Here is a 26,667-nt window from a genome sequence, read left to right on the forward strand (position 1 = left end):
CCCCAACCCTACCCCCTAAAACTTATTTTTTCCGATTTAATTTTTTTGCGGTGGGTTGCAACCAATTTAAAATTTTTGAAAAATTCACACCCTTAGTTGAGGCTTCTGCAAAACTTGTCTATATTTTATACATAACCTAAAAATGCATTTTTTTCTGTTCGAACGAAGTGTTGTATCAAGGTGGTATCAAGCTCAAAAAATATGATTAAACCCGCAAAAACTTGTAAAAAATCTTAAAACCTTAAAAAAACAAGGGAGTTTTTGGGGGTTTAATGGTGTTGCCCAATTTTTGTATATGGGTGATTCCATTTCAAATCACTCAATTTTGCATCAAAAAAATTTTTGGATCTCCGATTTGTCTGGAAATTGGTATATAGCATCTGCGGGATGTAGAAATAAAACATTTAAGGTCGAATTGTCCTCTTCTTCTTCTTTTTCTCAAAATGTTATTTTAAGCGATTTTACAGTAATTTGGTCTTTATTTAAGCAAATTTGCATTTTCTATCGTAAAGTATCAATGAAAAACATAATATTTTTATAGAAGGGATCGCATTATAACAAGTTATTTTGATTAAAAACAAGTTTTTGATCAAATTTTATAGTGTAGAAAACGTTAAGATACCGTTTTTTACATTTTCCTCTTTTCCCAAAATACATTATAATCGATTTGGCTGAAAATTTGCCCACAGATAGCCAAAACATAGGACTTTAAGTGGTTAAAAGGATTTGGATTATATTACAATACCAAAAAAGTTACATGCAATATCATAGTCAAAAATATAGGCGTCTACTGTAAGTACAATTAACTCGGAAAATATCGACCTCACGACAAAAATTGGTAAAAGGAAATTGTAATAATTGTCAACACGATTTATTTGGAACAATTTCAGTTCCTTCCATTTTTGTCGAAAAGTTAAAAATGGCGGAGATATTGAGCAAAAACGGTTCACCTTTAAAATCAAAATGGCGGCTAACGTCACGGAGGAATTCATTGGTCATTTTAAATTTAGGCTACTACTGACCCCCCTAAAGATTAGAAACATAAAATTTTGGGCAGCTCGGCATGTAAGGTCAAATGCTATTATTGCATTATTGGATATTATTGCATGTAACTTTTTTTGTATTGTAATATATTTAAAATTCTTCTAACCACTTAAAGTCCTATGCTTTGGCTTTCTGTGGGCAAATTTTCAGCGAAATCGATTATGATATATTTTGGGAATGGAGGAAAATGTAAAAAAACGGTATTTTAACGTTTTCTACACTATAAAATTTGATCAAAAACTTGTTTTGAACAAAATAACTTGTTATAATGCCATATAATGACATTTTTGAGTCCCTTCTATTAAAATATTATTTTTTCCATTGATACTTCACGATAGAAAATGCAAATTTGTTTAAATAGACACCAAATCACTGTAAAATCGCATAAAATAACATTTTGAGAAAAAAAAAAGAGGAAGAAGACTTTTTGACCTTAAATATCTTATTTTTACGTCCCGCAGAAGCTATACACCAAGTTTCAGAAAAATCGGAGATCCAAAAGTTTTTGCCCGAGTCATTTGACATGGAATGTACCATATTAAAGGATTCATTTACTTATACCTATTTTATATTTTATTTTACATTTTATATAACCTTTAAAAAATATATTATAACCTATAAATTAAACCTAACGATTTAATCTATATTGGAGTCTATAAAATGGAAAAAAATCCTCAAAAACTCTCAAATAAAGTTTTTCGGATTTTTTAGGCTGGCTAACCTTCTCCTTTTCCAAAAATTAAAAGCTTTTTTCGAAAAAAATGTATTTTTACGTTATGTACACTCAATCTACGGGTCTATAAAACATTAAGAAGTTTTGTAAAAGCCTCAACCAATCGTGTCAATTTTTTGATATTTTTAAATTGATTGCGATCACCGAAAAAAAAAAATAAAAACGAAAAAAAAACTCCCAGAGGGAAGGGGGAGAGTGTTGGCGGGATAAAATTGCGCTGGGCTTTTTTTTTAAACACATAAAACGTAAAAAAATGAAAAAAATTATTCAGGTTGTATCGACGTCAAAAAATATGATAAACCCACCAAATTAACCCTTAACAATCCTAAAAAACATGGTTTTTGGGGGGTCTAAAGGAATTTCGCCCAATTTTTGAAATCTTAAAGGACTCATTTACTTCAAATTATATATATAAAAACTCTTAAATCCATCTATTTTGAAGAACATATACATAAAATGGAGAAAATTTCCAAAACCCCTGAAAACCAGTTTTTCGGTGTTTTGAAGTTGTGTATCTTACGGAAAGTCCCGAAAAAAATCAGAAATATATTTTTTGTCATTTGAAATGTGCCTAAGAAAAGCTGAATTTAAACTTGCACATTACAAATGATCTTACTTCACGGGAAAAGCTTGGACGAAGAAGGCCTAGGGGGAAGTTTTAACTGGATTATAAAAATATCTCAGAAAGTAACAAGTTTAGGTATAGGAAGTAGTGATGTAACGAATATTCGTATTCGCATATTTTTGCATATTCGCATTCGCGAAGTTTGTGCGAATGTTTTGCGAATATGAATATCAGAAAAAAAATCATTTGAAGATAATATTAGGTTAATAAAATCAAAATCTATTCACTTCTCAACTTTTTTTATTAAGAAAAGGTAACTTAACCTCGAATAATCACATTATCAGCTTTCACTTTTTATTTTATTATTTGGTATTATGTGATAAAGATTAAGATTCAGATTGATTTACACTAAATACCAATTAACTTTTCATTATAAATTTAGGAAACATTACAAAAATAGAAACAAATTATTAAAAAACTGGACATTCGCATCCGCATTCGCGAATGTCGGTAGCAGATATTCGCATTCGTATTCGCGAATGTTCAAAAAATGACATTCGTTACATCACTAATAGGAAGTGCTTCATAAAAATGAAAGATTGCCCACCCTGTATACGAATGTTTCTAGATGATTTCTGTTAAACGTAATTTGAAAACTGGAACATAATATATTGTTTCATCATCATCATTGTCATTAACATCTTAGTAGATGTGTTGTGGTTCATAATTGGGCTTCAGCAGCTCGGACAGTTTGATTGATAATATTTCTCCACTGGTCGCGGTCATCAGTTACATGTATTGCCTCAGTATACTGTTTGTTGAGAAGCTTTTTAGTAATGTCCGCCCATCGCTGTGGAGATCTTCCGCGTTGGAGTTGAGTCTGAGGCCTTCCTAGGACCACCAACCGCTCCATTTTGTGATCACTTCGATGGATATGACCAAAGAACTTTAAAATTCTAGAGTAAACGGTACTGGAGAGACGCTGATCCGGTTTAATTTCATCCAGAACCGAGATATTTGTACGGCGAGCCGTCCATGGAATTCGAAGCAGGCGTCTCCATGTCCACATTTCAAAGGCGTCTATACGTCGTCTATCTGATTCTTTGACTGTCCATGTCTCGCATGCATAGTAAAATATGGAGAAGACCAGAGTTGAAACGAGTCTCTTTTTGTTTATCATAGTAATGTGACGATCACGCCAGACCCCGTTTAGTTCACTCATTGCTGCTCTTGCTAGTTGAATGCGTCTTCTAATTTCGGGTTCACAACTGCCTGTGTTGTTAACTAGAGCTCCAAGATATATCATAGATGAGACTACCTCGCATCCCGCAATAGTTTGGGTTTCAGGAAACTGTTGTTGGCGATCAATAACCATGATTTTGGTTTTGTTGTAGTTAACCATGAGTCCAAATTTAGCACTTTCTACCTCGAGTTTTTTTAATAATTCAGTAATTTCTTCTGGTGTAGAGGCTAGAAGTGTAGTGTCGTCTGCGAAACGCAAGTTAGATATCTTAACATGACCTAGGTTTACTCCTCCCTCCCAACCATCCAAGACTCTGCGCATTATGAACTCCGAATAGATGTTAAATAATAAGGGAGATAAAACGCATCCTTGGCGTACTCCCTTCTCCAAAGTGCATTTGTCAGACAGGTATCCGTCCATTCGAATATATGCCAGGTTATCTTGGTACAGTTTGCTAATAAGGTGAGTCAAGTGTTTAGGTACACCCATTGTCGTCAATATGTTCCTTAGTTTGTCCCATCTAACATTATCAAAGGCCTTTGTATAATCGACGAAACATATAAATATCGGGATCTGGTATTCTCTGGCTTTTTCTATGATGTTTCTTACATTAAGGATTTGTTCTCTAGTACCTCTGCCTTTTACAAATCCAGCCTGCTCAGGTGCTATTTGCCAACTTATGAAGTTTTCTAGACGCCGTTGCAGTATGTAGAGGATCACCTTACTGGCGTGTGATATTAGAGCTAATAGCCTGTAGTTGTTACAATTATTTGTTGAACCTTTCTTATGAAGAGGTATGATTATGGTCTTTCTCCAATCCTCAGGCCAGACGCCTGTGTGCCATATTTTATTACACAATCGATGTAATATTTTCACTCCACATTCCGGAAGATGCTTCAAGACGTCTGCAGTAATGAGATCATATCCTGCTGCTTTGTTTAACTGAAGTCTTTTTAAAGCGAATTCCACCTCGGAAAAAAGTATGTCAGGTTCAGATTCAAAACTAGTGTGGTGTGTCTCTGTTGAAGGAGAATGGAAAGTGGAGGTCTGGCAGTCAGGTACAAACGGGGTGTCCGCTGGCATCTGGTCCGTATTGGCGTATAAAGACTTACAATACTCCCTCCAAACATCAATAACCTTGTCCAAATCCGTCTGTACATTACCTTCATCATCTTTGATAGACCAAGATTTCTGCTTGAATTTACGTGTGAGTAGTCTGACTTTATCAAAGAGTTCTTTGGTGTTATTATTTGTGTCGGCATGTAGTTGAATTTCTCTGCAGATTTTCTCTATATGTTTGTTTTTGTCTCGTCTACAAGCAGCCTGAATAGCTCTAGATAGCTGTCGGTACTGGGAATTCCTGAGAGGGTTCTCGATTCCAGCAATTTTAAGTTTTCTACGTTTTTACGTAATATTGTTTACCTTATGTGTAAAATGAATAATTATTTATATATTCCTATTGTATGTATATACAGGGTGTTTATTTTATAGCGATATCGAAAAATACCAGTATTTTGAGAACAATTTCCGAAGTGTGGTTAATTCAAGCTGCGTGATTTGTCGCATTAGGGCTTATAATGAAGTGAAACAAATATCGTAAAAGTACAGAAAAATAGTTTCTTTGAATTACATATGCCTTACTTTCATTATAACTCACGAATTTGTATCCGTTAAATGCTGGTTACACGTACTTAAAAAAGTTAATTTTGTATTTCTTTTCAGAAATTTCTTAAAAGTACCAAAAGCGTGAGCGGTGAACTTTCATTAGCAGATTTTATTTATTATGTTCGAGAGCACGAAAAAAATTTGAGGCTGCATTTCTCCCATCTAGACAAAAATAAAGATGGTAAGTTTTGTTTTCATTTAATCGAAATCTATTAGAAATAGGTCTAGTAGAAATCTATTAGAAATAGGTCTATTTTTTCTCATACTAAAGACAAAATTAAAAAACTTCAAAGAGTGGCATTTATAAATTGTCATGTGGTGACTGCCCTGTGACCTACGTGGGTAGAACGATGCGACCTTTGGATACTCGTATCAAAGAACATCTGTCAAAGATCGATAAATCTAGCTTTGGTCATCATTTGCATGCATCAAAACATAGCTTTAGTCCACAAAGAGATAGTAGGATCCTACATAGCATACCTAATAATAACTATACCAAAATGAATCTACTAGAATATCGAGAAATAAGTACAGAAATGAAAAGAAACCCTCAAAACTGTTAACACCCAGATTCAATTAAATTGTAAAGATCCTATTTTTAAGAAATTTCTTTAATAATTTTGGTTTAGTATACAGTATACCCAACAATTTATGAAAGTTTTTTGAACATTACTTTAGGTATTCTTGAGTTTTCTTTCATTGATTACATATTTCTAAACAAGTAAAATATTTGAGATTTGTCTGAATTAAATAATAAGATTGTTAATTTATAAAATAACAGCTTTCAAACTCTGAGCTTATCAAATGAAATTTCTCCTAGGTTTGATTTCATCTAACTTCTTCTACACTTGGTCAAACTATAACAGTTTTGTTTTTAGAAGAATTTTGATAATTTATATTCACTTGAATATTAATATTAGTAAATTTTTGAAAATTTAACTTTAAAAAATTTAGTATCTTAACTTTAAATTCATTGAACTTATACATGGCTTTTTAGTCATTTTCAATTTTTTAATTAATTTTAATTATTATGTACGAATATAGAGGTCGCTTAAGATTAAGATTGTGGTACCTTCTTTATCATTTTAATAAATGACAGTCTTCCTCAGCTGAGCTGTTCACGTGGGATCAAAATGGTTTGACTTAGCCATGTTGTCTTTTTAATATATAAAAGAATTTAGATGTGATTTATTCATTTTAAGGGGTTGTTATACCCGATATCTGTGGCTTTTGCCCAGTATCTATGTGTTTTATTGTGTCGTTTAGCAATTGCTCTTCTATGAAGTATTTATAAGAGGACGTAAGTTTTTCACTCATTTGTTATATAAAAAAATCTTATATTAAATGTCCTTTTAGGAAGCTCTGTGGCACGTTATGTGTTGAAAGTACTTAGCTGATAATAAAATATTTTTTACACACTATCAAAAGTTTTTTGAGAACATACACCTGTTTGCCGTTTTGACACAATTAATGTAGGTTAGTGTTAGATCTTTTTGTTTTGTTTTAACTTTTTATCTACATATATCTTTTTACGTTTTTCTATCATTTTCTGATGTTATTTGATTATTTGATATGAACAAACTACAACACTACAATATACAAACTACAGGTCCATAGTCACAACTGTGAAAATATTGGAGAAAGTAATTATTGATATACGGATACGTGAAAAAACTGAAATATCCGATAATTATTAGTCTTGCTTTATGTAGTATCACTTGCTTGTACGGTAGCAACAGATGCAATTTTAAATAAAAGCAGTAGATGGGAAAATACAGGAATAAATAAACAAACGTTCATATGGTATTTATTGATCTTAAGAAAGCATGTGATAGAGTTCCTCCAGAGGTTCTGTGGTGGGCACTCAAGAAGAAAGGAGCGGTGAATATGTAAAAATTGTGAGAGACATGTATGAAGGACTATACTCAATCCGTTTAATTAAAAGATGGAATCCAAGGTCGCGTGATCACTCAATGCAAGCATCGACCAGTCGTTCGAAGCCAGGCCTTCTAAGAACGGTTTACAGCGTCATTGTTTGCACTTCCGCTGATGAATTTTGTTAGGCAGTGCTTAAAATTAAAATTAGAACATGCGTGGAAGAGACTGAAATATTTCTTGTGGAGGTAGGATTTCACCAAGGCTCGGTTCTTAGTCCTTATTTATGACATGACCATTAGTTTTGGATTAGATAACAGCGAAATTACATGGTAACATTTCCTGGTGCTTTATGTATGCTGATGATGTATTGTTAGTAGGAAACAGTGAAATCAACTTGGAACAGTGAAGACAGGCTCTTGAGGAAAAAGGTTTAAAACCTAGTTGGACAAAAAAAGAGTATTTGGAATATGCATTTAAATATGGAATTACTACAAATACAATGATATCTTTCGATGGTGAAATGATTGTGAAAAGTAACAGTTTTAAGTACCTACCTAAGATCGGTATTATAGAGTGATGGGGAAATAGGTGGTGATAAATGCTATAGAATTAGGGTTGGATGGATGGAGTAGAAGGAAAGGAGTGATGTTTGTGTGACAGAAAAATGCCAATGAAGCTTAAGGAAAATTCTATAAAACAGCCAAATGTTGGGCAGTGAAAAAGAAAGAGGAACAACGAATGCATGTAGCGGAAATGAGAAATCTTAGATGGATGAGTGGAGTGACAAAAAGGATAAACTTAAGAATAAGTATATTCGGGAAAGTGTAGGGGTGGAATTTTGTGTAGTATACAGTATAGTATCATTTTGGCATCAATAAAAAAAATGAAGCACAGGTTAAGATGCTTTGGTCATATTCAACTTCGAATATGACCAAATTAATCATCCAATACGAAGAAATGCTGATCTGTGGGTTCCTGGGAGGAGTAGGAGAGTAAGACCAAAGACAATCTGGAGGAGACGCTTAGATAGAACATGTCGGTAAAGGGGATTGATATTGATATGACCCAAGATAGAAACTATGGAGAAATGTAATTAGGGAAGCCGACCCCGCATATGGATAAAGGGAAAGAGAATGATAATGAGTGGAAGGTACAACAATGGGTCCAGTCTCCGGTGGGGCACGATCTCATGGCACCTTTGATCCCTATGCAAGCAAGTCCTAAGTCTTAGCACTTTTCACAACTCTATGAGATATATGAAAAAATATAGCGGTTCAAGGTGATACTTAAAAGAGATAATAAAATATTAAACTACATAATAAAGTATTTTTTATGTACATATATCAACCTCTTATACACGTTCAATATACGAAAACATCATTTTTTACGTTTCCTTTTAAACTGTACTTGTTCTATCATCATCATCAGTAGCTCGACAACCCTTTTTGGGTCCTGGCTTGTTCTAGGATTTTCCGTCATTCTGTTCTGTTCCTTGCTTTGTTCTTCCAGTGGGTAATCTCAAGTGTTTTAAGATCTTGTTCCACTTGTTCCGTGTATCTAAGTTTGGGTCTTCCCTTTGACCTTCTCCCTACTGGTGTTTGCTTCATTATGTGTTTTGTCTCCAACATTCGTTCAACATGGCCCATCCAGCACAGACGTCCGATCTTTATGGATGTTATGACGTCGGGTTCGTTGTATGCTGCGTATAGTTCAAAATTATATCTTCTGCGCCATACGTCATTTTCTTTCACCCCCTTATATATGTGTCTAAGGATTTTTCGTTCAAACGTACCTAATAAGTTCTCATCGCTTTTCGTCAGTGTTCATGTCTCTGATCCATATATAAGGACCGGTTTTATCAGGGTTTTGTATATTTTGCATTTGGTTTTTCTCGTGATGTTGTTAGATCTTGGATGTTTAATGAGTCCATTATAATGTTTTATTAGCAATATGTATTCTTCTCTTAACTTCTTCGCTGACATTGTTATCTGCGGTAACTAGTGAACCTAGATATGTAACAAATTTTACGCTTTCGATGTTATAGTCTCCTATTGTCAGATTCTGTAGGTTTCTTTGGCCTGTCGATTTGCTGGCCTTCATGTATTTGGTTTTTATTTCATTAATATTCACGCCACTGTTTTGTGCCGCTCTTTCTATAGCATTAAATGCTTCTATCATTTCTCTTTTGCTTCTAGCTATGATATCAACATCATCTGCAAATGCCAATATTTGTACACTTTTTGTTATTATTGTTCCTCTGGTGTTGACTTTTGACTCTCTAATTATTTTCTCTAATGTGATGTTGAATAGAATACAGGATACGGCATCTCCCTGTCGTAGGCCCGTTCTAACATGGATTGTATCTGTTAGTGCGTTTTGAATTCGAACCCTGCTTTGTACTTTAAGTGTTTCTTTTACTATTTCAGTGAGATGAGTTGGAATATTAAACTCTTTCAGGGCGTTGATCAGAAATTCTCGATGGATACTATCATAGGCACTCTCAAAGGCAATGAAGAGATGATGTGTTTCTATATTAAATTCACTAGTCTTTTCCAAGATTTGTCTCAAAACGAAGATCTGATCTATTCTGGACTTCTGCCTGCAGAAACCACATTGATATCCCCCAACTATTTGTTCCGCATATGGTCTCAATCGCTCAGACACAATATTTGACAGTATTTTATATGCCACAGTCAGTAGCGTTATTGCCCGGTAGTTGTTACATTGGTACTTGTTCTATACTATACGTATATCTTTGTTGTACTTTGTTCTCATTAATATCTATAAATTATTCAGCAGTGTATTCCGTGTTTTTAATTTTTACTGGGCTCGTAGACCTTTGATACCAGGGACTACATACTTGGCGAAATTTACAGTGTGTAAACAGAATTTCTATGTCTACCGATTTGAATAAATGTAAATTCTAGACTATTGTTTTCAAGCCTGGAAATGTTGCTTAAATGTAACCGTAACAATGAAACTGCAATCTGAAAGTCACTGTTTATTCAACGAGGATGTGCAATATACCAAGAGCATTACAATATAAAAGTCCGCAATTTCGTCCCTAAAAAAACATAAAGCCCCAGGCCCAGACGGCATACAGGCGGAACTACTAAAAAAAGGGGGAGAAAAACCCACCTTGAGATATATCATCTTATAAGAGAAGTCTGGGAAAAAGAAGAAATACCGAAACACTGGCATGAAAGCCATATAGTACCTATCCACAAGAAGGGAGACAAACAAATATGTCGGAACTATAGAGGAATATCGTTAGTCAGTACAACATACAAAATTGTATCCATAATAGTTAGACCAGAAAAAACGTGAAAAAACGTCTATTTTTGGATGTGAGAGGTGGCATTCGGATTTTGGCAGATAAAGTTAGGTGACACCTTCAGTAATAATAATTGACTTAGCGTACGTTCAGAGTGGACGAGCAAAGAGCAAAGAGCAAAGAGCAACGAGCAAAGAGCAAAGAGCAAAAAGTGCACGTTCAGAGTGGACGAGCAAAGAGCAAAGAGCAAAGAAGTGCTAATAGCGGGTAGTTACGCTAGACGAGAGTTTAGTTCTTTTCCACTAGGCAGTATGGATAGGAGCGGTAGGATATTTGCTCTTTACTCTCACAGTAGTCCATGTAGTGAGACCGCTCCCGTCTGAAAAAATTTCCGATTCGGTCTCTTTGTGGATTCCTATTTAAAAATATTTAAAAATTTCCTTTAAACAAATCTGAAGGGTGCCGGGCGGAATTTTTGGGCAGAAATTGTTTAAACAATTTTTTTTAAACAAATACAAAAGATCACGTTTTTTGATCTGGAACATATATTTTTAATTGGAAAGAAATCCTTTGTAAAAGGTATAAAAATTTTTTTATTAAAAATCCCTTAAAAGGGCTACATCACAACAAAACGTTTTCGATTTTTATAAAAAATCATCATCAGTGTTCGATAAACTGGATGCTAGCTGAGCCACAAAAGAAAAATATCTGGGTAAAAAACTGGGTTTGTTTTGTGGCTCAGCTAGCATCCAGTTTATCGAACACTGATGATGATTTTTTACAAAAATCGAAAACGTTTTGTTGTGATGTAGCCCTTTTAAGGGATTTTTAATAAAAAAAATTTTATACCTTTTACAAAGGATTTCTTTCCAATTTTGTGATTGATGGTATACAGCCAACTACAGGAAAACTTTTTCTTTTCCTTGTGGATTTTATATATTTTTAAGTTTTGTGGGTCATTCTAAACAACAAAGGTATCTTGTAAATGTTCTCGAAAATTGATAGTTTTCGAGTTATAGGCAATTTAAAATCTAAAAAATGCGAAAATACGCATTTTCGAGGCCTAAAAACTCATATTTAAATTAGTATTTTTGAGGTTGCCAGATACTTAAATTGAAGTTTAAACATTGAGCCTCAAGACTCTGAAGAGTGATCGCGTCTAACCTTAATTTATACCGTTGTTTTTTAATTGTTAAATATGCGTGTTTATCCGATTTTTTGCCGGTGTGGCGCGGTCTATTTCAAAAACCTCCTATTTTCCTCCGAAAATTATTTTTTCTAGATTGTTTGGGATTTTCTAAATAAAATAAGTTTCTTGACATTTTTCTCAAAAGTTAACAGTTTTAAAGTTATAAGCGATTTAAAATCCAAAAATGAGTTTTTTATTAACTTATAACTTTAAAACTATTAACTTTTGAGAAAAATGTCAAGAAACTTATTCTATTTAGAATATCCCAAAAAATCTAGAAAAAATAATTTTCGGAGGAAATAGGAGATTTTTGAAATAGAGCGCGCCGCACCGGCAAAAAAATCTGATAAACACGCATATTTAACAATTAAAAAACAACGGTATAAATTAAGGTTAGACGCGATCACTCTTCAGAATCGAAGCTGAATGTTTAATCATCAATTTAAGTATCTGGTAACCTCAAAAATACTAATTGAAATATGAATTTTTAAGCCTCGAAAATGCGTATTTTCGCATTTTTCAGATTTTAAATCGCCTATAACTCGAACACTATTAATTTTTGGGAAAAATTACAAGATACCTTTTTTGTTTAGAATAACCCAAAAACCCTAAAAATATATAATAATAAAAATGCGAACTGAATAAAAATGGTATACATTTTTATTTTATAGTCGTATTACTCCGTAGAGTAAGTGCACACCTACATTGGATCCGATTTTCTCCGATCAGATCAGATCAGATCAGATCCGATCCGATCCGACAGGCGGTGCCTACATAGGGCTTTTCATTCACAGTCATTTGTTTCGAGCTTCTGTCATGTGTCACATAATAATAATTTATCTACGTCATACGTTATTGGTATATAAACAATACAAACCAAAGACGTATGGCGTAGATATATCAATATTATGTGACACATGACAGAAGCTCGAAACAAATGACAGTCGATGAAAAGCCCTATTGGATCCGTCTTTCTCCGATCAGATCAGATCCGATCAGACCGGTTTTCCGGCGAGGGTGCCTACATTGGTTCAGTAATCTTCCGACCACCGACAATAAGTTGCGATGAAGTGTTGAGATGATGACATTGAATATATTTAAACATGTTAGCTTGCAACCCCCAACTTGCAACCAACTTGCAACCAGTTTGCAACCAGTTTGCAACCAGTTTGCAACCAACTTGCAACCAGTTTGCAACCAGTTTGCAACCAACTTGCAACCAATTTGCAACCAACTTGCAACCAATTTGCAACTAAAATTGCAACTCAACTTGCAACCAATCGGAATGAAACCAAACACTTCTCGATGAGAATAGGAGAAGCTACTCCCGACGTCGGCCGATATCGGATCTGATCTGATCTGATCTGATCGGATCGGAGAAAAACGGATCCAATGTAGGCACTCCCATTTAATACTATGGGTTTATTTTTTATTCCGACGTCGGCCGACGTCGGATCTGATCTGATCTGATCGGATCGGAGAAAAACGGATCCGATGTAGGCACCCCCATTTAATACTATGGGTTTATTTTCTATTCCGACGTCGGCCGACGTCGGATCTGATCTGATCGGAGAAAATCGGATCCAATGTAGGTGCGGCCTAACTAGGTGCATTTTTCCGTTGGAACTTTACCAGCTGCAGACGGGGGATGTGAATTGCATAGTGTAGAATTCCTTCCCTCTCGTCTTCACTGCAGCATCCATTTGACTTGCAAATTGTAGAAGTCTTGGAGGTGTCACCAGGAAAGTGTACCAATAAGTTTTCAATTTAAAAATCTTTTAGTAATATTTTTAATATTTTCAATATTAATAATTTACTATTAGGATTGAAAACTACTTCGTCTAAAAATATATGTTCCGGAGCAAAAAAACGTGATCTTTTGTATTTGTTTAAAAATAGTTATTTATGAAACAGTTCGTGAAGTATGCTTTTTGCGAACGCACGCGATATTTAGAGCACGAGCGACAGCGGAGCGAGTGCTATACATCGCGTAAGTTCGCAAAAAGTACTTCATGCACAGTTTCATACAATATTTTCTCTACTCTACCATAAACAAATAAAAAAACTGTAACTCTTCGTCACTGGAATTCATTTCTATTCTACAATTTTTAGAACTTTGACATTTAAAAATTCTAACTTCTTTCAAACCACAAAACTGTAAAAACTTTTGTCGTAATTTATTGCTCATTATGTCATCACCATGACAACGCCAAAGTTAAGGATATTTGATTATATGAAAGTGTGTTAAAAACAGTGCGAAAAAGTAAGTCCCATTTAAAATACATTGTTACTTCACGCTCACTTTAAACACTTCACGCACTGCTATCTATAATGACAGTTTTCACAAACTAAAAACTTACACACAATATAACATAGAGTGGATAAAATTGTTTAAACAATTTCTGCCCAAAAATTCCGCCCGGTGCTCTTCAGATTTGTTTAAAGGGGACATTTTTGAATAGGATTTGACAAAGAAACCGAATCAAAAATTTTTTCAGACGGGAGCGGTCTCACTACATGGACCAAAGAAATCAAACTTGTTTGGTTTCGCCGCTTTGCTCTTTGCTAGCACTCTGTGCACCTCCGTTTGCCAGTATGAGTTTGATTTTTCCGCTTTGCTCTTTGCTCTTTGCTCTTTGCTCTTTGCTCGTCCACTCTGAACGTACGCTTATGCTCCTTCTCAAATATGCCCGGAACATTAATAAAAAATTAAAATATTTAAAAATTTCGAAAAACGTCGATTTTTTTCTGCTTTCTGTGCTTATAACTTTAAAACGAATCGTTTTGGAACAAAGTCGTATGGAAATAAAATAAAGATAATTGAATTTTGTATGATATACGACTGGTCAAAAATGTCTAACGTATTACCTTTTATGCAATATACAACCACTTTGGTGGCACTTAGAAGCTTAGTAATTCGCTTAGAAAATTCTTTGTAACATACTTAAACTGTGTATTCATTACCAAATTTCATTAAAATCGACCTAATAGATTTTGCATAATAAATTTGCAATCTAAATGTTTTTAAAAAAGTTCAAATTTTTTAAAATCTTTCTAAACAAAAAGTAGACCATTTAGAAGTTGGCTAATTTTTTTACATATAAAGAGGTGCTCTACCTATCTATTACACTTTACAGAATTAAAATCGGATTATTTAAGGGGTCTCTGCAATGTTTTAAACTTATAAACAATTTTTTGGCTTATAAACAAATAGCTTTGTTTAATAATAAACAAATTAATTTTTAGCAATGCAAATAATTAAAACCGGTATAATTTGACTTAAACTTTCAAATGCTGTCAGCAGAATTGCTATTTTATTTTTTAATCAAAAGTTATTCGCGTTCAAAAATTGCAATTTTTCGACTTTTTGAAAGTTCCACTGCGTTTATCTCGAAAACTACGCATCCTACGAAAAAACTTGTAAGAACATTTTTTGCTTAGAATTACCCAAGAAGTACAAAAAAATGTTTTATTTTGCGAAAAATCGATGTTATGTAATTCTTCAAGTTCTTTGTTTATAACAGTCTTATCGACATCCGGATCAACTGTTACCCAAAAAAATCGTGTTCTACGGGTCAAAAAATGCATAAAAATCTTGGGTAAGTCCATCTAAATAAAGGAGTCCGTAGCACCCCCTCCTGGCCACAGCACTAATTTGTTTATAAGCCAAAAAAATTGTTTATAACTTTAAAACATTGCTGAGGCTGCTTAAATAATCCGATTTCAATTCTGTAAAGTGCATTAGATAGGTGGAGTGCTTCTTTATATGTAAAAAAATTGACAAATCTTTGTATGTTCTGGTTTTTGTTGTGAAAGATTTTAAAAAATTTTAATTTAAAAAAAAGTTTAGATTGCAAAATTATTATTCAAAATCTAGTAAGTCAATTTTAATGAAATTTGGTGTACGGTTTTAGCACATTACAAAAATTTTCTAAGCGAATTAGGAAGGTTCCAAGTGTAACCTAAGTGATGGAAAATCATTGAATAAGGACAGGCTTGTTTTGCCCCCTTATTTTATATTTATTGCTATTTTGCAGCAAGGGTGATAAATTAAGACATTTTTAACCAATCGCATTTGATAGAAAATTTAATTACCTTTGTTTTATTCCTATACGACTTTGTTCCAAAATGAATCGTTTTAAAGTTATAAGCAAAAAAAGTAGAAAAAAAAACGAAATTTTTTGAAATTTTTAAATATTTTATTTTTTTTATTAATGTTCCGGGCATATTTGAGAAGGAGCATAAATCAATTATTATTAACGAAGTTATCACCTAACTTTATCCGCAAAAATCTGAATGCCACCTCTCACATCCACCTAAAAACAGATCCTTACTGGTCTAAGTGTTTAGAAGACTAACTCCATACGCAGAGGAAATAATACGCGACTACCAAAGCGGATTCAGACCGGGAAGGTCGACCATAGACCAGATCTTTGTCCTACGCCTAGGTGTTGGAAAAAACTGGGAATTCAACCGGGATGTACACCAAATCTTCGTGGACTTTAAAGGAAGCATTGTGGGAGACCACGGTAGAAATGGGAGTACCGTACGGAAAAGCTTCCGCACGGATCAGAATTGGCAGCACCACGTCGGAGGAATTCCTCATTGACACCGGGCTTAGACAAGGAGATGCTCTCGCCCCCTGCTGTTTAACTTCTCACTGGAACATGCAGTAAGGAAAGCTCAGCCACAACTGACAAACGGATTTGCCGCCCAAGGATCAAAAATACTATTGGACTCTACGGATGACGTGGACACAATTGCACAATCCACCAGATATGCAAGAGAGGTTTTTACCCTATTCGAGAACGGAGTCAAGGAAGTTGGTCACAACACAACGGTTAAAACATAAAAAAGTCAGCAAGAAGTTACTTTCTATTATAATTCCCGAATTTTGTTTTATACAACGTGTCTTTTCTACTGACAGAATCTAAACCCATGAAATAAGCCGTTACAATACAATCCTTTAAATCACCATAATATTATGAATGGTGGTGACTAATTGAGATTGACGTGATTGAGATTTGTCTCGTGCAACTTTTTTAAAAATGTCGTCTACTGTGGCTAGAGATGCATCAAGTCAAACTAGTTTGATTTTACTCAACAAACTTGACTTGACTTGAAAATCAAACTTTTTGTATAAAAAAGTTTGACTTGACTTGATTTCGATATCTTTAGGTTTGACTTGAATTCAAACATCTTCAAACAGTTTGAAAAGTTTGAATATTACGCAACGTGTTTATTTTCAATTTTAAATGAGACCGCCTACGCCTTTATTTGTTTCATGGTGGATCAACGGGGGTGGGGGAGAGGGGAAATTCCCCCCCTCCCAACAAGGCCCAAAAAAATTTTTTTGGCAAATTTCAATAAACATAGAAATGTATTGGCTGATATTTAAGCCGCAGACAGACAAATAAAACCCAATAAACGCGCTAGTTAGGATAATTATTAAGAAAACTTAATGCATATTTATACATTATTTTTTTTTTTAATTTAAACCCAACATTTGTAGCCTGTATCCGAAAAAAATTTAAATTGTAGATATAAAACCATATAGACCTGGATCCCGCGTACCAAAAAAAGTTGATTAATAGCAAGCTGAAAATTTGTTAATAGCTTAACGGTGTCTAGTCAGACAAACTTTGATGTATGGGAACACTGGAACAGAAGAAGTTTTAATTGTGGAAAAGGTTAAAAATTTGGAACGTCAGACTACGTAAACGTTCCATGTATTTTGCCGGACAGAACTTCCAATTGATTTGTTACCATTTCATTAAACTCTCATGCAAAAATCAGACTGGTATTTATCACCAACTGGGCATTTTAATGAGTGGAACACGAAGAACATGTCAAATGACAGGGATCATGGTGGTTAGTAATAGTAATAGCAGTCTGATTTTTGCATGAGAGTTTAATGAAAGGGTAACAAATCAATTGGATGTTCTGACCGACAAAATACATGGGACGTTTTCGTAATCTGACGTTCCAAATATTTAAACTGTTCCACAATTAAAACTTCCCCTGTTCCAGTGTTCCCGTACATCAAAATTTGTCCGACTAGACACCGTTAAGCTATTAACAAATTTTCAGCTTGATATTAATCAACTTTTTTTGGTACTCGGGATCCAGGTCTAATAACCCTATGTATGGTTAGTTTTGAATTTTAAAGAAATACCAACGAATATACAGCAATACTAACTTTTGTATTGTGGTACATATCTTCGAGTGAACTAGCAGCTTGGTACCACATGTTTTTTCGAACTGGCCCTAAGATAAATAAATGCCTTTTTTAATAAAAAAAAGTCATAACAATTCCAAATCATTTTATTTTGAGCTGTCCATTGAAAAACCAAATAGTCTTATTTTATTATAACCCTTAAAGGCATAGGCGTAAGGTGGCGCTTATCAAAATGTTCAATGTGTTTTAAATGTATTAATTTTTTTCAAATCCTGAGAAAACTAATAAGCTTTAAAAAAAAATTAAACGCAGCATGAAAGATTACATTATTTCTGAGGGACGAACATCCCTGAAAAGTTCTATAATGTTTAGTTTAATAAGTTACAGGGGTGAACATAAAAAGGAAAATTTAGTGTTATTATTAATTGCAAATATTTCATTCAAAAGAAACTTTTTGTTTATTTTAAGAGACTCAGCCCTCGGTAATAACGTAATCTTTCATTCTGCGTTTAAATTTTTCAAAAATACTTATTAGTTTTCTCAGGATTCGAAAAAAATAAATATCTACATTTAAAAGTTTTAAATTAAAACACATTGAAAAGTTTGACTTTTATGTGGCACTCATTGTATTATTAATTTTCTTATCTTAATTGGCAACTAACATGTCTATCTCGACAAAAAAGTATATCTACTAAATAAATTATTTTTCAAACTCTTTCAAACTAGTTTGACAAACAGTTTGAATTTTCAAACCTGTACGATTGACCAGTTTGACTTGACTTATTTGAAATACTTTACTGAAAGATTGACTTGAGTTTGACTTGAAATTAAGTCAAACTCAAGTCAAGTTCAAACATTCAAGTCAAACTTGTGTAACTCTAACTGTGGCCATAACTCAAAACTTCAACTTCGGAAACACATGATTATAATATGTTACATAATATAGTCAGTTGCGGTGTCGAAGCATGGACCTTGAAAGTATCTACTATTAACAGCTTAGAGGTTTTTGAAATGTGGTTATATACATGAACACTGAGAATACCGTGGATGGCTAAGCAGACACATGAAGCAGTTCTCAGCTTAGCGTCAAATATAAGAAAATAGCGGTTTGTTATGAGTTGCAGATTTTCCTGGTCCTGTGGGATGACTACTTGATCGCCCGTAAAATGAAGCGTATACCTAGTTAAGGGTATACCCATTCCAGAGCATGATCTTCATTGCTCCATGCTCCAGAGCAAGATCGCTGTAGAATCATCGTTTATTGCTTTCACAGGTGTAATATTAAGGGCTCTATTAGTCTAGGTAACTGGTGGCGCAACTAGTGGGCCCACCAAATTGTGAGCACGGGCAACTGGTGGCCGAGAATAGCCACCAGCAAAAATAATAAAATGAATTGAAATTGGAAAAATAATCAAATGCAATTGGAAATTTGTTTGTTATCAATTTTACGAAAAAAAGTTATTCTTCATAAAATGCTCTTAATAGTATAAAATATAAGATGCAACCATCAGATTCAAATTTTGTGAATTTTATACGAGATATGTCAAAAAAGATGAATTTCGCTCAAGAGTAAAGTATCCTTATATTAAACAATATCGCAAAATGTTTTATAAAAAGTTGTTCGGAATTAAAAGCTATGTTTGAATATGCAATTACATTCTTCTAATTGAAATATTGTGAACTGTAAAGGTACTTTACTACTTTACTCTTGGATGAAATTCATATTTTTTAACATACCTCGTATAGAATTGATAAAAGTTTATATATTATGATTGCATCTTAGATTTTAGACCATATTAAGCTTTTTGTAAAAAATAACTTTTTTCGTAAAATTAATAATAAAATACTTATAGATATTTGTAATAAAATGATGTTGGGTATCCGTTATTTAAAAAAAATTGCATTTTTTTTCAATTAGAATGATGTAATAAAATTAATGCCTTAACAACTTTTCATAATAACAATTTTCGATGTTGTGAAATTTAAAGGTACTTTAAATACAATTTTTTTGACATACCTCGTATAACATAGAGCATTTTATAAAGAATATTTTTTTTTCGTAAAATTGATAAGAAAAAAGTTTCCCACATGGTTCCAAGTTACGCAGACATACTGTACCTATATATAAAAGCTCAATTTGTTTTTAATTTTCCAATTAACGTCACATTCGGATTCAGCATAATCAAAAACAAAATAAAAACATTTTTGATCAAGGTAAAGTGATGAATTCACCGATATTTCTAAAATATAAAAAGAGCTTTTATTGTTTAAACAATGAATAAACAATTAACGGCTAAATCTGCGAGAAGAATTTTTTAATATAGCATATTTATAAATCAACAAAAAAGGTTTTAGAAAAATATACGCCTGTTAATAGAAAATATAGAAGTTAATAGAAAAGAAATACGAAGCACTCGATTACAATAGAAATGAACTAGTGGTGGCCGACACCAGTTGCTCAGTCTAATAGGGTCCATATAACATAATGCCCCGGCTTGGTGGCACCACCAGACCCGGTTACCCGGCTGGTGGACTGGTTCGGCCACCAGATCGACAACAATTTCTGGTGGCGCAACCAGTTGCCGTAGTCTAATAGGTCTCATTTACTTAAATGCGCCGTGACGTCATGAGTCACTGGTGGAGCAATTTGGTGGCGTCACCAGTTGCCCAATATAATAGCGACCTAAATGGACCCTATTAGACTGAGCAACTGGTGTCGGCCACCACTAGTTCATTTCTATTGTAATCGAGTGCTTCGTATTTCTTTTCTATATTTTCTATTAACAGGCGTATATTTTTCTAAAACCTTTTTTGTTGATTTATAAATATGCTATATTAAAAAATTCTTCTCGCAGATTTAGCCGTTAATTGTTTATTCATTGTTTAAACAATAAAAGCTCTCTTTATATTTTAGAAATATCGGTGAATTCATCACTTTACCTTGATCAAAAATGTTTCTATTTTGTTTTTGATTATGCTGAATCCGAATGTGACGTTAATTGGAAAATTAAAAAAAAATTGAGCTTTTATATATAGGTACAGTATGTCTGCGTAACTTGGAACCACATGGGAAACTTTTTCTTATCAATTTTACGAAAAAAAAATATTCTTTATAAAATGCTCTGCATAGTCTATGTTATACGAGGTATGTCAAAAAATTGTATGTTAAGTACCTTTAGATTTCACAACATTGAAAATTGTTATTATGAAAAGTTGTTAAGAATTAAAAAAACTATGTTTTGGGACGCACTAATTTTATTACATCATTATAATTGAAAAAAAAAATGCAATTTTTTTAAATTACGGATACCCAACATCAATATCTATAAGTATTTTATTATTAATTTTACGAAAAAAGCTATTTTTTACAAAAAGCTTTATATGGCCTAAAATCTAAGATGCAATCATAATATATAAACTTTTATCAATTCTATACGAGGTATGTTAAAAAATATGAATTTCGTCCAAGAGTAAAGTACCTTTGCAGTTCACAATATTTCAATTAGAATAATGTAATTGCATATTCAAACATAGCTTTTAATTCCGAACAACTTTTTATAAAACATTTTTCGATATTGTTTAATATAAGGATACTTTACTCTTAAGCGAAATTCATCTTTTTTGATATACCTCGTATAAAATTCACAAAATTTGAATCTGATGGTTGCATCTTATATTTTATACTATTAAGAGCATTTTATGAAGAATAACTTTTTTTCGTAAAATTGATAACAAACAAGTTTCCAATTGCATTTGATTATTTTTCCAAAATTCATTTTATTATTTTTGCTGGTGGCTATTCTCGGCCACCAGTTGCCCGTGCTCACAAGTTGGTGGGCCCACTAGTTGCGCCACCAGTTACCTAGACTAATAGAGCCCTAATAGATCAGCTTTCTGGTAGTTGCCATAGTCTACATAGGGGTATTTATCATAAACTTTATTAAATCCATAAATAATAGATGAGTTGATCTGTCTAGTCATTCTTTTTTCATTTTCATTTAGTTGGGTAAAAGTGTAGGATGTGGTCGATGCAAGATCGTCCAGCTCGAAATCCTGTTTGCTATTCTAGTTCAAGTGGTTCATATTCGTTTTCGACTAGGGTTTTTATAACTTTTCCGTACAATCTACTGAGAGTGTTGGTAACTGAAATGCAGCTAAAGTTCTTGCAGTTTGCGTATCCCATTTTTTATGTATACCCTATTCCACGAACATACGCCTGATTTGGATTATTTCGACAACGAATATTTTACTGTGCAAAATAAGAAGAACGAAAGTAAATTGCAAATTACATTGTTGTTTATTGGAATAATTATTAGCGCCATTTATGTACTTTCGTACTTCTTATGTTGCACAGTAAAATATTGGTTGTCGAAGTAATCCAAAACAGGCGTATGTTCGTGGAATGGCGCATAATCCATCCTTCTTTTCAGCTTTAAAGTACATTATCTCCGTTTAGGTATCTATTAGAAAGTTCTGTCAATATATTAACAAGTAGTGCAGCCGATATGTGAAACAATTGTGCATTTAATGATAGAAGTATATAATTTGGACCACATATACTACACATATAAAGGTTCAAATTTAGATATGAGGCCATCTCAGATTTTTCCTTTTACAAAAATGGCGGGCATTCAAAATGGCGACTATACAAATGTGACTAATAGCACGATAACTTTTGAACGGGACGTCAGATTTCAACCAAATTTGGTATATAGGTTATTTTTTTGATGTATAAGATCGAGGTCTTAAACCGGGAGAATCGGTTCACCAGAAGTTGTGTTTTTCCTGGTTTTTATGTAAAAATATGTTGTTTTTTTTTTTAATTATTTCACCCTGTATGTGCTAATTTTTAAAAAAGTTAATACCACGATTGAAAAGAGCGTAAAAATATTTTTTAGGAAATATTTTGAACTTTTTAGTTATGTTAATTACCATTTAATAAATGCATGACTTATCTTCACATGTACCTATGTTCGGCAGATTCTTGCAAATATAAGAATTATTGTGCATTTAATGGTAGAAGCATATAATTTCGACCAAATATACTACACATACAAAGGTTCAAATTTAGATATGAGGCCATCTCAGTTTTTGTTCCTTTTAGAAAAATGGCGGGCATTCAAAATGGCGACTATACATATGTGACTAATAGCACGATAACTTTTGAACGAGACGGAAGATTTCAACCAAATTTGATATATATAGTTTATTTTTTTGATAAGTAAGATCGAGGTCTTGAACGGAAGAATCGGTTTACCAGAAGTTGTGTTTTTACTGATTTTTTATGTAAAAATATGATTTTTCTTTTTCAATTCTTTCACCCTGTACTTATATATAAATTTTTCAAAAAGGTGATACCGCCATTGAAAAGAGTGTAAAAATATTTTTTAGGAAAAATTATGAACTTTTTAGTTATGTTAATTACCATTTAATAAATGCATAACGTATGTTCACATGTACCTATGGGCGGCAGATTCATTTTGAATGCTCGCCATTTTTCTAAAAGACAAAATCTGAGATGGCCCCATCTCTAAATTTGAATCTTTGTATGTGTACTATGTGTGGTCCAAATTATATGCTTCTATCATTCAATTCACAATAATTCTTATTTGCACGAATCTGCCGCACCTAGGTACCTACATGTAAAGATACGTGATGCATTTATTAAATGGTAATTAATATAACTAAAGAGTTCAGAATACTTCCTAAAAAATATTTTTCTGCTCTTTTCAACGCCGGTATTACCTTTTTGAAAAATTGATATATACAGGGTGAAAGAATTGAAAAAATAAACATATTTTTATAAAAAAAATCAGGAAAAACACAACTTCTGGTAAACCGATTCTTCCGGTTCGAGAACTCGACCTGATACTTGATGTATCAGGTCGAAAAATAACCTATATACCAAATTTGGTTGAAATCGGACTTTTCGTTCAAAAGTTATCGTGCTATTAGTCACATATGTGTAGTCGCCATTTTGAATGCCCGCCTTTTTTGTAAAAGGCAAAATCTGAGATGGCCTCATATCTAAATTTGAACCATTGTATGTGTAGTATACGTGGTCCAAATGATATGCTTCTACCATTAAATGCACAATAATTCTTATAATATTTTTTTACAACCCATAACTTTAATTTTTATTAACTATACCATAATTAACAATAAAAAAATATGAAAAAAATATTTTTTAGGAAACGCTTTTCTTTAGTTACGAGTGACTAATATTAACAATATAAAAAAATCAACTAAAAAGCAAAAAATAAAAATAATTGAAAAAATCTAACACATTCGTCAAAGAAAAGCGTGGCGCGTCTTCATCGAATAAATGGTTTTCGCCCCACGCTTTGCTTTGACGAATGTGTTAGATTTTTTCAATTATTTTGATTTTTTGCTTTTTAGTTGATTTTTTTATATTGTTAATATTAGTCACTCGTAACTAAAGAAAAGCGTTTCCTAAAAAATATTTTTTTCATATTTTTTTATTTTTTACTTTTTAGTCTTACCCTTTTTAAACATTCAAATATACCGTCATGTTTATTAAAGTATGTATCAAACATATGATGTACAAACATGAAAAGTCGTCAGAATCGGCAAAAAATTTGAAACTTTATTGTTTATTTATGAAGCATAACGTAAACAATTAACGTAAAAAGTAAAATTATCTACAGTAATTAGCTACAATCCGTAAAAGTTTCAAGTTTCTTCATTGTAAAAAACAAGAGAATTTAAGCATTTTCTGTTAAAATCGTTTTTTATTTAAACAATTAATAAACATAAAATTTTTTTATTGAGTATTCGTGTATTGTTCCCGCGAATGCATATGTCTGCAAATTTTTAGTCATTTGCATTGAAGAAAAGGCAGTCAAATTAACGTCCAAAGATTTGACCCAAACGATTGAACTAAAGAAAAGCGTTTAATTAATAATTAATACGCCAAAATGAATTTTAATGTTAATTGTAGCACAAAAAGTCTCTACCGGTGGTTTTTCTAAGCCTACGATAAAAACACGAATTTTTTGAACTCGAGTTTTGGTTGAAGTTTTGTGTCGTATCGTATTGAAATTTGACACGAATAAGTGCCGAATTTTATATAAACGAATATATGAGCGTTCAAAATTTTTGAAACTTTATTGTTTATTTATGAAGCATAACCTAAACAATTAACGTAAAAAGTAAAATTATGTATAGTTCATATCATTAGCTACAAACCGTAAAAGTTTCAAGTTTCTACATTGAAAAAAAAAACAAAAGAATTTAAGCAATTTCCATTAAAATAGTTTTTTTTATTTAAAACAGTTAATAAACATAAAAAAAATTATTGACTGTTCGTGTATTGTTCCCGCGAATGCATAATGTCTGCAAATTTTCATTCATTTGCATTGAAGAAAGCCAGTCAAATTAACGTCTAAAGATTTGACGTCTATTGAACTAAATAAAAGCGTTTAAAAATCATCGATTACGTCATCGCGTCCAGATGGATGACGTCACTAGTATGAAATATATGCCAAAATATCGTAATTTAAAAATAAAAATCGACCTCTTTCGGGATTTTTCCTTAAAGTCGCCTTTTTACGAAATATCGAATTTATTCCTTTCATTTACATCGTACTGTATAAACAAATATATGAGTGTTCAAAATTTAAAACTTTATTATTTATTTATGACGCATAACGTAAACAATTAACGTAAAAAGTGAAATTGTGTATAGGTTATATCATTAGCTACAATCCGTAAAAGTTTCAAGTTTCTACATTGTAAAAAACAAGAGAATTTAGGCCTTTTTCCATTAAAATCGTTTTTTTTTATTTAAACAATTAATAAACATAAACAACAATTTTTTGTTGTCTATTCGTGTGTTGTTCCCGCGAATGCATATGTCTGCAAATTTTCATTCATTTGCATGGAAGAAAAGGTAGTCAAATTAACATCCAAAGAGTTGACGCAATCTATTGCACTAAATAAAAGCGTTTAATAAATTACATACATTCTTCTTTTTTGTCAAATAATTTAATTAAAAAATTGTTTTTGGACACCCTGTACAAATAATTATATAAATTTTTATATTACTGAATAAAGAATTGAATGACCTTTCAAATGAGCTATCGCATGTCCCCTATTCTCATTTAAAAAAATCATCGATTACGTCATCGCGCCCAGAAGGATGACGTCACTAGTATGACATATATGCCAAAATATCGTAATTTAAAAATAAAATCGACCTCTTTCGGGATTTTTCCTTAACCCTGGATTGCTACACTTATTTTCTAAACTCAATCTGCTACATCGAGGTACAGTGGTACCCCAAATAAAATCGACCTAAAATATTTATATATGTATGTTTTAAGAACTTATGACAAAAACAATCTTAAGATAACATGCTAAGAATTTATTTTGTATACAAAAATATTTTATTATATTATTATTCACAAGTTTATTTTCATATTTTCTACACCCACTACTGCAAATTGGTGTAACTTACAAACAAGGTTGGGGTACAAGTGTACCCCAGGTAGCATTCCAGGGTTCAAGTCGCCTTTTTACGAAATAACGAATTTATTCCTTTCACTTGCATCGTACTGTATAAATAAATATATGAGTGTGCAAAATTTAAAACTTTATTGTTTATTTATGACGCATAACGTAAACAATTAACGTAAAAAGTGAAATTATGTATAGGTTATATCATTAGCTACGATCCGTAAAAGTTTCAAGTTTCTACATTGTAAAAAACAAGAGAATTTAGGCCTTTTTCCATTAAAATCGTTTTTTTTTATTTAAACAATTATTAATAAACATAAACAAAAATTTTTTGTTGTCTATTCGTGTATTGTCACCGCGAATGCATATGTCTGCAAATTTTCATTCATTTGCATGGAAGAAAAGGTAGTCAAATTAACA

At 32.6% G+C, this 26,667-nt stretch overlaps 1 protein-coding gene across 2 annotated transcripts in view; it reads left to right on the plus strand.

The window, feature by feature from the left end:
* LOC114328038 (calcium-binding mitochondrial carrier protein SCaMC-2) overlaps window positions 1-26,667 on the plus strand; it is a 223,969-nt gene that overhangs the window by 19,055 nt on the left and 178,247 nt on the right. For both annotated transcript variants that reach the window (XM_028276780.2, XM_028276781.2), the window contains exon 2: window positions 5,308-5,431. In XM_028276780.2, the coding sequence (XP_028132581.1) occupies window positions 5,308-5,431 (124 nt within the window). The remainder of the gene's footprint in view (window positions 1-5,307; window positions 5,432-26,667) is intronic.

Source organism: Diabrotica virgifera, chromosome 9 (assembly GCF_917563875.1).
Source record: "Diabrotica virgifera virgifera chromosome 9, PGI_DIABVI_V3a".
NCBI lineage: Eukaryota > Metazoa > Arthropoda > Insecta > Coleoptera > Chrysomelidae > Diabrotica > Diabrotica virgifera.